Source organism: Dreissena polymorpha, chromosome 3, assembly GCF_020536995.1.
Source record: "Dreissena polymorpha isolate Duluth1 chromosome 3, UMN_Dpol_1.0, whole genome shotgun sequence".
In the NCBI taxonomy this organism is placed as follows: Eukaryota; Metazoa; Mollusca; class Bivalvia; order Myida; family Dreissenidae; genus Dreissena; species Dreissena polymorpha.
The window spans coordinates 15892474-15905613 of NC_068357.1; the positions used below are offsets into that span (position 1 = coordinate 15892474).

General features: G+C 35.5%; 1 protein-coding gene across 1 annotated transcript in view; it reads right to left on the reverse strand.

Moving 5' to 3' along the window:
• Positions 1-2250: 2250 nt before the first annotated feature.
• Positions 2251-13140, reverse strand: part of LOC127872057 (probable ubiquitin carboxyl-terminal hydrolase FAF-X) — a 143393-nt gene continuing 132503 nt past the window's right edge. The window contains exons 41-42 of the mRNA XM_052415392.1: positions 6775-6918; positions 2251-2373 (exon numbers count right to left, since the gene is read on the reverse strand). Coding sequence (XP_052271352.1) covers positions 2251-2373; positions 6775-6918 — 267 coding nt within the window. The remainder of the gene's footprint in view (positions 2374-6774; positions 6919-13140) is intronic.

Genomic DNA, 13140 nt, shown 5'->3' on the forward strand with positions numbered 1-13140 from the left:
TACCCTACAAAAGCAATTGTTCATATTATTTTACAATTTAAATTGTCGTCTGCATTGAATTTGGAAATATTAAAAGTTTTGTTTGGTGAAGTGTTAAAAATGTATTCATTTTGCCATTTTTACCCTTTCCCTGTTTTAAGAAAACAACAGCAGACAACTTTGAAAGGGTCTATTCAAAAGAAGCAAAATCTTAATGAATAGATGTTTTATTGTCAAAATGAAGATGAAAACCTTCAGACAAATTCTCCTTTGTCTCAAGATTTTCGAATGTGTTATGTGGTAAAGGTAATTGTATTAGGGAAGTGGTAAAAGGACTGCTCCAACATGGGAATTGCATTATCATCTGTCATAACAGAAGCTGTTAGTTAAATGAACTTATTGATCAATGAACAACTTTCTATTTCAAGCATTTAATGAAACAATCTTATTTCAAGATATATCTTGTCAAGTCAGTCAACTAATTAAATGTTCTTAAATTTAACATCACTTAGCAGAGCATTGCACTGGTGTATGGATCTTTGCTTAATCTGCTTTGTACAAAAATACAATGTAAATGTTAGTACTTTTTGTTAATTTATAACCCAATAAATATTTATGTGATGGTTCAAATTTGAAAAAAATTAGCAGGTTTATTGAGCATTATGACTAACAACATCGCTTTAAAATGGAGCGGACAACATAATGACAAAAAGATTGATTGCTATAATTTAACAGATGTATAATACATGTATTTACACCTCTGATATTACCACGCTTTCTTGTTGCAAAGGTTCCTTATGACGATAAGTCCAGAAGCAATAAAATAACATTAGCATGCACAGGGACCTGGGCAAGATGAATAACAACAGAACATTTCAACAAAACATTTTTCAAATAGTCTGCTACTTTTCCTTGACTGTATGAAAATGATAGCACAATCCGTTTAAGTAGTCATAGCAACACCCAACACTTTTATTCTATAAGTTGCTAGTATATAGGTTAGAACAAATTTTACAGCCTTCTTATGGAACAATACAAATTGTGATACTAGCTTATTTCTATATCTTGGGTGGTCCTGTTTATACAGACCTTATGCCCTTGTAGTTAGAATTTAAAACTTAATAAATAAAAGAGAATAAAACACAGAAAAATAGCCAAATCTCACATAAATAGAATCCTTTAACATGGAATTGGTAATGTATGCCATGAAATATAAAGAATTCATGAAAATACCTCATAAAACGAAGACTCACAGCAAGATGCTAAGAAAGATGTGGGTCTAATTTTGAGAAATTAGACAAATACATTTGGAAATGAGCAATAGAGAAGTCATTCAAACCAGTCATTTAAAAACAAGGAACATGAATGCTTCATTTCCAATCATGCGGATCCTTCAGCATTTTTCTTTCTTTCTGTAAGTTAACCGACATTATGAAACAGAGAAGAAACAGATCAGATTTGGAAAAATATTTACATGTACCGGTATATACATTTCATCTCTTGTCACAAAACATCATGTCCTCAGCATTCCTTTCACATTGAAATCATTATTTCAGTATGGAATTTGAAGAAAATCTCAACATACCGTGCAGTCACTCTGTGCATTTGCACTGTCTGCTAATATCTAAATGCATTTCATTTATATAGCTTCAACAAAATGTCTTTAACACTTATTAACATCAACAATTTATCATAAAGTGACCACTCATGAATTCAGCATGGATTCAACTTCTCTATAACGGAATTAAGTGAATTGACTTGTTTGATTTAGAATGGAAACTTAACTTGTATATCATTTTATCCCTTTTCTTGTTCCAAGATATTTGCAGCAGACAGCATGAATGACCACTTCACAAATATCAAAGCAGTGTTTGAATGCCTGTATATTAGTTTGAAAATTAATTTAAATAGGTAACAAATAGAAAATTTGCTCATCATGAGCAAATTCTCCCCATGTCACAATATTATCAAACATTTCTGCTGCAAATGTCTCATATTGTAGGAATATATGTAAATTTATGGGTATAGAAAGCAGGATGACCAGCTCATTTTGTCACCACTTCTCTTCCCAAGGGTCTATGCTAGTGGGCGTACATATAATTGACACTTCAAGTCTGTCATTCACTTATACTCACTTATTTTGTTGGTATTTGTTAGCGAGTTGATTTGAAAAGTATTAACAACACAGGGTGTTAATTACAAATATGACATATATCCATCGCAGTACCTCTCCCAACACCTTATCTAGAGTCCTGTGACCTCCTGACCTTTTCAGACTGGTTTCCCTTTATCTTTGGTAGAAGCAGCTTTCACATCTTTGCTAGTTTGTTTTGTAACAAAGATTTCTTTTTCTGTTGGTATGTCCGATTCTTTGTCCTTCAACCCCTCTATTATCTGAAACCAAGAAAAGAATGTATAAGTACAACTGACATGTATACTATACTAAGCCTCCTATAAATTGAGAGTAAATTGGAAAATTGGGCTAGCTTCAGATATGGTACCATTTTGTGGCAAGATGAAGTTATGTAGATAGGTCATTGCTACACTAACCCATTAAATTTTAACAGCACTTAAGTTGTTAAACTTACCTGATCATGTGCTTTTCAAAGTAAAACAATGATATCTAGTAAGTAACAAGCAAATTTGACCAATTGATATTCAACATCATTCAGGGAAGTCACATGACAAGAGCTGTCAGTGGACAGTGCTCAACTATTTTGCTTCTTGTCAATGAAGAATTAAATTTGAAGGGGACATAACTCTGCAAATAAGCTGGCTAGAGATATGGTGTTTGGAATAAAGACCATAATATCACAACCCCCAAAGCATGTATTAAGATTCAAATGAATACCCTGAGTAGTTGAAGAGATATCATCTAACAAAAAAGAAAACTCTTAACCTGAAATGAGATACCGGTAGTACAAAAGTGCCCGATTTTGCATAAAAAATGCTGGTCAGTTGCAGGTTAAAATTATGACCTTACATGAAGCACATCATCCAATCATGGTGAACAAGCGCCCCATGTAATTTCAGAACACATTAATGAATCACTAGTGATGTTATGGAAAAATAATGAATACTTTGTCAAACATTGAGAACCCACTGCCAAATGATGGAGAACAACCATGAAAAGTTTTAACAGAATCACTTAAAACAATATTTCATCAAATTTATGATCTCAGACCTCAATGTATGACTTTGAAATTTGCAATAAGTCTTGGATGTGACTCAATTTTTGATAATTAAGAACAATTAAATTAAGGATATTTGGAAATCCCTTGATGCATTGTAGAATCCATACTAAACTAGAACTTTGTCACAGGAGTGACGTATACCCCCATACGCTACATTGACACAGAATATATTGCATTCTGTCTTAACAAAATAAGAGAAGCTAATTTATGGCGATTATTAAGAATTATGCCATATTCATTTATGGCCATTTTTGACCTCAAAGTGTGACCTTGACCTTTGAGATATTAACGAAATTCTTTCACGCGACACACCGTCCAATGATGGTGAAAAAATGTGCCAAATGATTTCGAAGTCTCACAATGAACGACATAGCTATGGCCCGGACAAGCTCAACTATGGCCATTTTTGACCTTTGACCTCAAAGTGTGACCTTGAACCTTTGAGATATTGACCTAATTCTTTCGCGCGACACACCGTCCAATGATGGTGAACAAATGTGCCAAATAATTTCAAAGTCTCACAATGAACGACATAGCTATGGCCTGGACAAGCTCAACTATTTTTGACCTTAAAGTGTGACCTTGACCTTTGAGATATTGATGTAATTCTTTCGCGCGACACATCGTCCAATGATGGTAAACAAATGTGCCAAATGATTTCGAATTCTCATAATGAAAGACATAGCTATGGCCTGGACAAGCTCATCTATGGCCATTTATGACCTCAAAGTGTGACCTTGACCTTTGAGATATTGACGTAATTCTTGCGCGCGACACACCGTCCAATGATGGTGAACAAATGTGCCAATTGATTTCAAAGTCTCACAATGAACAACATAGAAATATTGCCCGGACAAGCTCATCTATGGCCATTTTTGACCTTTGACCTCAAAGTGTGACCTTGACCCTCGAGATATTGATGTAATTCTTTCACGCGACACACCGTCCAATGATGGTGAAAAAATGTGCCAAATGATTTCGAAGTCTCACAATGAACGACATAGCTATGGCCCACCAGACAAGCTCAACTATGGCCATTTTTGACCTTTGACCTCAAAGTGTGACCTTGACCTTTGAGATATTGACCTAATTCTTTCGCACGACACACCGTCCAATGATGGTAAACAAATGTGCCAAATGATTTCAAAGTCTCACAATGAAAAACATAGCTTTGGCCCGGACAAGCTCAACTATGGCCATTTTTTTCCTTTGACCTCAAAGTGTGATCCTTGACCTATAGACATAAATCTTTAACGCGACACACCGTCCAATGATGGTAAACAAATGTGCCAAATTATTTTGAAATATATCAACGAACAACATAGTTATGGTCCGAACAAGGAAATTTTTGCGACAGACGGACCGACCGACAAAGTGACTCCTATATAGCCCCCATTACTCGTAATGGGGGTATAATAAGGCGTATTCAATCAAAACTTGTGCATTTTCACCTCTGAGTGAACTTAACCCTAGACCTGGGTCTTACATTTGACACACAGCCAGCCAGATGACATGAGCAATTGTGGAAAGTCACAACAGAATCCCTTTGTGCATAGTAAAATAATTGACAAATAATAAATATTCAAATAAATGTGTGGCCTTTGACCTAAATGTGTGACCTTGAACTTAGGGACATTGTTTTCACTGCTTGATAATGATGAGCAATTACATCAGGACATTTGAAAATCTGTTAATGTATGGAATAATCCTAAAACAAGAGGCCCATGAGGGCCTGAAGCGCTCTACTGGCATCTGTTTGCGTTATTCACCGATATACAGAGCTGTGCAAGTTTGAAAAGAATCTGATCATAACTGTGGACTCAATCGCTTAAATACCCAGAATTTCACAATTTTCTAAAATTAAAGGGGAGATAATTCTTGACTTAATGGTTAGATGTTGCTCATTTTAAATAGGGTTTGAGTCCTTATTAGTAATGAGACACTGTTCAAGTTTGGAAAGAATTAGATTAAAAATGTGGACTTTATCGCCTAAACAAGTGGAATTTTACAATTTTTGCAATTTTAAGGGGAGATAATTCTGGACTTAAAAATCCAATGTTGCCCATATTCAATAGAATTTAAGTCCTTACTGATAAAAAAACACTGTAGCAAGTTTGGAAAGAATCGGATGAAAAATGTGGAGTTTATCATGTAAACAAGCAAAATTTCACCATTTTCTCAAATAAAAATGGAGATAATTCTTGACTTGATTGTCCGATATCGCTCATATTCAAAAGGGTTCAAGTCCTCATTGATATAAAGACACTATGCAAGTTTGGAAAGAATTGGATGAAAAATTTGGACTTTATCAAGTAAACAAGCTAAATTTCAAAATTTTCTAAAATTCAAGGGGAGATAATTCTGTAATTCATGGTCCGATATTGCTCATTTTAAATAGGGTTTGAGTCCTCATTAATATAAAGACACTGGACAAGTTTGAAAAGAATCGGATGAAAACTGTTGACTAAATCGCGTAAACAAGAAAAAGTTTAACGGACGGACGCAAAGACGACAGAAACCACACCATGACATAAGCTCTTCAGGCCTTCGGCCAGTAGAGCTAAAAAATAAGGCAAATTTAATCAAATTTTGTGACATTTGACCTCCGTATGTGACCTTGACCCTAGAGACCTGGGTCTTACCTGTGACACACTGCCAGATAACACACCCCCCCCCCCAAACTGGGCCTTGACAGTGACCTTGACCTTGTGACCCTATTTCAATAGGGGTCATCTACTGTCCAAGTCCAATGCACACGGGAAGTATAACGCCAATTCGTTGACGAGTTATTGATCGGAAACAATTTTCACACTTTTTGTGATAGTGACCTTGACCTTATGACCTCAATTTCAATAGGGGTCATCTACTGTCCAAGGCCATTGCACATCAGAAGAATCAAGCCAATATGTAGATTCCTTGACCAGTTATTGATCGGAAACTATTTTCACACTTATTGTGATAGTGACCTTGACCTTTGACATAGTGACCCCAATTTCAATAGGGATCATCTACTGTCTAAGGCAATTGCACATGGGAAGTATCAAGCCAATTGGTTGATTCGTTGATGAGTTATTGTTTGGAAACGATTTTCACACTTATTGTGAAAGTGACCTTGACCATTGACCTAGTGACCCCAATTTCAATAGGGGTCATCTATTGTCCAAGGCCAATGCACATGGGAAGTATCAAGCCAATTCGTTGACGAGTTATTGATGGGAAACGAACTGGTCTACAGACCGACAGACTGACATCCAGCAAAACAATATACCCCCTCTTCTTCGAAGCATAAATGATTGTGAAGAAATTTGACATGTATCATTCTCTTATACATATATACACTCATACCAAGTTTCAATGAAATCTGCCCAAGCAGTTCCAAGATGTGGCTCTGTATTCAAAAATGAAATAATTTTCAAGGCAACAGCAAATGATGTGCATCATTCTCTTATCCATAAAAACACTTATACCACATTTCTATGAAACAGCCCATGCAGTTTCAAGATATGGCTCAGGGCACAAAGAAGTTCCTGACGGACTGACAACACTTAAACAATATCTCTCAGCCTATGGCGGGGATAACAATCTATAGAAGAGTATGTACCTTGTTTTCATCTTTCTTATGCTCCTCCTCCCCTGTCTCTGAGTTTTCTGGGGGCGCCTGTTCGCTGGTGGAAGGGACATTTGAATTAAGCTGATTATTAATTTGATTGTTTGGCTGGGTAGGCTGAGTCTTTTCTCCGGATACCTACAATAGGATGAACTGATTAATACTAGACTTCCCGAAACTCGACAGCCTTGTGTCAGACATTTGGTCTGACTGGTCAGATTTTTCTGTCAGACCTTTGGTTCTGTCAGACCAAAGAAAATTTGTGAACTCTTCAAAGACCGGACACAACATATGCAAAACAAGAAATATTGTTTTATCATCATTTTAATCTTTTTGTTCACATTACTTTTTCATCATTCAATTCCTCATGCTGAAAATCACTACTATAGTCACTAACACTATCATATATTTTTTAATGGTGAATGTCATCATCAATGTTCTCCGGTTTATCCTTATCTGAGTCTACATCTTACTGCCAAGGTTTGTTAGTGGCATGTGTTGAGGAAAGGAAAGATAAAATGTACTATGATTTGATTAAAATTATAAAAATAAATATGGCAATGCAAGACTTGTGATTATTGATTATGAATACATATGCAATATTCAATACAAATCACCATGTAAAAGATTTAAACTACCTATAACAAAGGTTCATATTTGTGGGCCCCATATTTGTCAAGTTTACATGGTTGGATACCCCACCCAACCCATAATAATTCAGGAAGACGCATGTTTTATACCGGTTTCTGGAGAAAATGACAATCAAAACATAAGGCAATGTCTACCCGTCTTCCATGACTCAACATATTTACGAGGGGCGCTTATCCTTATATTTCTTTCATTGCTTACGAGCGTTTGCAAAATCATCATGTGAATTCCGTTTGGGATGTTCAGGCTTTGGGCAATTAAAATATTCCCACGTTATTGACACAATTTCTAGAATCAAATAAACGACAATGAAAACGAAATTATGTGGTATTTTTAAATCGCTTTTGCACTCCGTACCAGTGCATCGATATCTTATCCCCAAATGTTGTTTTGTTTTCTTTAAAAGTGGCGAATTTAACTCGGTCGAATTACGTAAAATGTATCGATCCCCGCTCTACGTGTCTAACTTTTAACTCGCCGCGAAGTGTAAGGGAACCACTATTTGTTTACTTCCGGAAAAAATTCTACATTGAACACTGGCGGATAATCCCGATTGTTTGCGTGATGATTCTGGACCATTCAAACTCAGTTTAACTAATCAGCAAGTAGAATCGTATTTTATGTTCGGAAAAGTGTCTAGAGTGCCGATGTTCTAAAAATAAGTTGAATTTCATGGGAAAACCTTATCGGACATTTCAGGCCGACGAGTTAAGAATTTCGATCGGCTCTTGGGTTTTTATGTCAGACATGTCCGTAGGTCCGACGGAGTTTCGGGAAGTCTAATTAAAATAAAATACATGAGCCTAATTTCCAGCACAACCATGTCAATACTGTCGAAAGGAGAATTGCACATAAATATGTTATTTCGTCTTTAAATACTGTAGTTTAAAATTATACTGAAATAATAAGGACAAATGCAGTAATTGTTTACCACAAGACAAGGTTTCTGCATTTGTTCCTGTGTTTTCTACATCAACTCAAAATGAACATGTAATTTGCAACAAGCAAATTACATGTTCATTTTGAGTTGATGTAGAAATATCAGCTGCCAGACATTTTGTTTATTGATGGGTGCAGATCAAAAAGAAAAGGTGTATATGAAGTGTTGTGCCTTTTCTCAAATATGTTTTCAACTCATTTCTAAATGTCACGAGTTTGCAGCAGACAGTAACATGCTGATAACATATTTTTCATGAATCAAATAACATTGGAAACAGAACGTGACATATGCCCCCGTAGTAAAATTTGAAGGGTATGAAGATGTTTGGTATTGATACCTCTTATATTTTTGGTGTTATGCTCAAGACCAATTTAAGCATGAAAAAGAACTAAGGGCAATAACTCCCAAATTATGCAAATGGGATTTTGGTTCTCGTTCACTGCACTTATCCTCATCAAGATCTATCTACCTATGACATCTGGTGTTGATACCTCTAACAGTTTTTCTGTTATTCTCTGGACATTTAAAGTTTGAAAAAAGGGCAATAACTCCAAAATTATGCCAATGGGAGTTACAGTTATTGAATCTCTTGTTTTTGTGTTTTACTCCAGAAAAAATGTCAGTATAAAAAAATTAAAAGGGCAATAACTCCTAAATTATTAAAATGGTATTTTTGGTTCTTGTGCACTGCACTATTCCCCATAAAGATCTATCTACCTATGAAGTTTGGTGTTGAAATCTCTTATAGTTTTTGGGTTTTGCTCCGGACAAAATTTAAGTATGAAAAATAAACAAGGGCCACATTGGCCCTAAATCGCTCACCTGAACAAATTTAATAGCCCTAGGCCCAATGGTTATTGACAAGATTTTTAAAGTTTTCACTAAAAAGGTCCTTTATAAGCATATGTTCTATTCTGTGACCAAGGGGCAGGGTGAAATTTGACCCCTGGGACATTATTTGAACAAACTTGGTACAGGACTATAAGATTTCACCACATACCAAATTTGGTAGCCCTAGGCCTTATGGTTATGGACAAAAAGATTTTTACAAAATATGCAAAAACATATAAACATGCAAAGTTAAACGAGCTCCTGCGGCCCTGTTTTTCGACGAAACAAATTTTCTTGAACAACTTTTATAGGGGAGCCTTTAAGGATCATCCCTGTACAAAAAATTGAAAATCCGACAAGCCGTTTTTGACAAGAAGATTTTTTAAGGTTTTGACCATATATGGGCATGGCGGCCAGCTTGGTTATGTGACCAAATTTTTTTGTAACAATATTTTTTTCCCGTGACATAGGGATGCTCCACATGAAATTTGGTTGAAATTGGCTCAATGGTTTAGGAGGAGAATATGATCTGCTCAGGTACACTAAAAAGTGGACTTAAACATTGAGATAAAAGGAATTTTTGCTTGTTTTGAAGAGATTCCTATTTTTTCTCAAAATTGACAAGATATCATCAACTAAACAGGCAACCCATGTTTGCATATGGAAAAGGGTAACTTGGAAAAAATGGTATCCATTTAACCCTTTACCAATCAACATATTTTAAACTGAACAATTTCTCAATTTCCCACAATGATTCAACCCTACCAAAGCAATTTAATAAGCAATAATCACCTCCCATTTTAAAGGAAAAATAATTTCTAATCAACAAAACTACAGCATTAATTGATTTCTGGTAGTTAACCCTTTTCCAAATTAAAAGAGGTTGCAGACGACAAATTAAATTATAATGGAATAAGAAGAAACTGATTTAATAGGGTAGGAAGCATTGTGATGAAAGGAGAAAATGCTAATTTCAGCAATTTCTCCTTTTATTTCAACGATTTCCACAGTCACAAACATTTGCAGAAATAATTAACTGTTGTGGGTTTAGGGTTTATAAGAATGCCAGAGATTGATTATGCAATTGTGTATGTAAGGGGGGATGTATTAGGGAATGGTTAAACTGGCCAGAAGAAACTTGGCCTGTTGCCAGCCAATTCTTAACTCTAAAAGCACTATTAATGGGAAAAAAGGGTACACTATAATTATTTCTAAATCTGCCATCTCAAGGAGATAATTCTGGACTTAATGGTCCGATGTTGCTCATTTTCGACAGGGCTCGAGTCTCCATTGATATGAAGACACTGTGCAAGTTTGGAAAGAATTGGATGAAAAATTTGGACTTTATTGCATAAACACCATTTTCTCAATTCAAGGGGAGGTAATTCTGTACTTCATGGACCAATAATGCTCACTTTTTGTAGGGTTCATGTCCTCATTGATATAAAGACACTGTGCAAGTTTGGAAAGGATCGGACAAAAAATGTGGAAGATTTTTGAAAGTTTTCACAAAATAGGCAAAAATGAATAAACATGCAAAGTTCAATGAGCTCCTGCGGCCATGTTTTTTGACGAATCAAATTTCTTTGAACAACTTTTTCAGGGGAGCCTTCAAAGGTCATCCCTGTGAAATTTTGTGAAAATCCGATGAGCGGTTTCTGAGAAGAAGATTTTTTAAGGTTTTTACCATATATGGTCATGGGGGCCATCTTGGTCATGTGATCAATTTTTTTTTTAACAAATCTTTTGTCCCATGACCTAGCGATGCTCCACATGAAATTTAGTTGAAATTGGCTAAATGGTTTAGTAGAAGAAGATGTTTTACAAATTGTTTACAGACGGACGGACAGACGGACGGACGGACGGTGAGTGATCACAATAGCTCACCCTGAGCTATCGCTCAGGTGAGCTAAAAAGGGCAATAACTCCTAATATATTCATGGTTCTTGTACACTGCATCATCAAGATCTATCTACCTATGAAGTTTGGTGTTGATACAGTGATAATTTTAGAAATCAAAAGATTTTAAATCTATTGGTCCCAGAGAAAAAGTATGGGTCCCATCTATCATCAGAACTAAATCATAATGGATCAGGGTAATTCAAAATGTAAATGACATCACATTGCTAACTATTAACAATTAAGCAGGAAACTTTAAAAGGCAACTCAACAGTTGTATGACTAGTTTATCTTCAAGACTTACAACAGGCATTACCCATTACTCCATTATCCATACATCATGTATATAGTAATTGAAGTGCTCCGCAGAAAACAAATATTAATCATAGAAAATGACAGTTTCATCCATTAAATTGGGTAAAAAACACTGTTACAAAGGTAAGCAACTTGTTAAATGGTTTCTTCAATCTTTTGCTACAAATGTACAAAAAAGTAAGGAATCAGTATTTTTCCAAAGGAATGTCTTCCTTAATAATCCAATCAACAGTTTCAAACAAAACCGATGGGACTTTTCCCCGGTCAGAAGTTATTTTAGATGTGACACTTGATGAGTCTTTCTGCAGGAAAGAGGCTTGAAAGCATCTCATGTGGTCCTTGAGCTTTTTGTGTCTTGTGAGAGTGCTGTTTTGGAAGTTATTCAGACAAGACATAACCATCGAGTTTTTAGCTCTACTGGCCAAAAGCAGGAAGAGCTTTTGTGATGATATGGTTTCTGTTGTTCATCTGTCCGTCCGTGGGTGTGTCCGTCCGTTTGACTTTTTCTTGTTTACACGCTATAGTCCACAATTTTTGTCCAATCCTTTCCAAACTTGCACAGTGTCTTTATATCAACGAGGACTCAAACGCCATTTAAAACGATCAATATGAGACCATGAAGTACAGAATTATGTCCCCTTGAATTTTAGAACATGGTGAAATTCAGCTTGTTTACGCAATAAAGTCCACATTATTCATCCCATTCTTTCCAAACTTGCACAGTGTCTTTATATCAATGAGGACTCGAGCCCTATCGAAAATGAGCAACATCCGACCATTTAGTCCAGAATTATCTCCACTTGAGATGGCAGATTTAAACATATTTAGAGTGTATGCTTTATTTCATTGTAGAAGGCATTGAAAGGGAAGGGTATCCAAAGGTCATTAGATACTCCATTGCATGATCAATTTCTGGACCACAGAAACCCTTCGCTCATAACAGTTAATCTTTTCTGTAGATTTTTCTGATGCCTTTATGGCAGACAATATTTTAAAACATTAAGACAAAACAAGAATTTGCTCATGATGAGCAAATTCTCCTACTATCTCAATAGTTACATCCTCAAATTCTATACCTATACAAATTATTCTTCTTTCTCTATGTTTTCATTTTCAAATTCCATACCTATACAATTATTCTTCTTCTGTCAAATTGTTTCAGGTTTGCGATTAAGGGCCATAATGGCCTCTTTCCAAACTTGCACATTGTCTCTATATGAGTGAGGACTCGAACCCTTTTGAAAACAGGATACATTAGGTCATCAAGTGCAGAATTATCTTCCCTTGAGTTTGAAGGAAATTAGAATTTCCACTTGTTTATGCGATAAAGTCCACAATTTTCATCCAATTCTTTCCAAACGTGCACAGTTTCTTTACATATCAATGAGCACTCGAATCTTATTGAAAATGAGTGACATCAGAACATTAAGTAAAGAATGATCTCCCCTTAAATTTGAGAAAAATGTTAAATTCTGCTTGTTTACATGATTAAGTCCATTTAAATCTGATCCTTTCCAAACTTTAACTGTGTTCTCATATCAATAATGATTAGAATCTGATTGAAAATGAGCAACATCAGGGCAATAAGTCTATAATTACCTCCCCTTGAATTTGAGAAATTTACCAAATTTAGCTTGTTCATGCAATTAAGTCCACAGTTCTGATCTGAATCTTTAGGAATTGAATCCTATAAGGAATGAACAACATCAGACTACATGTATAAGATT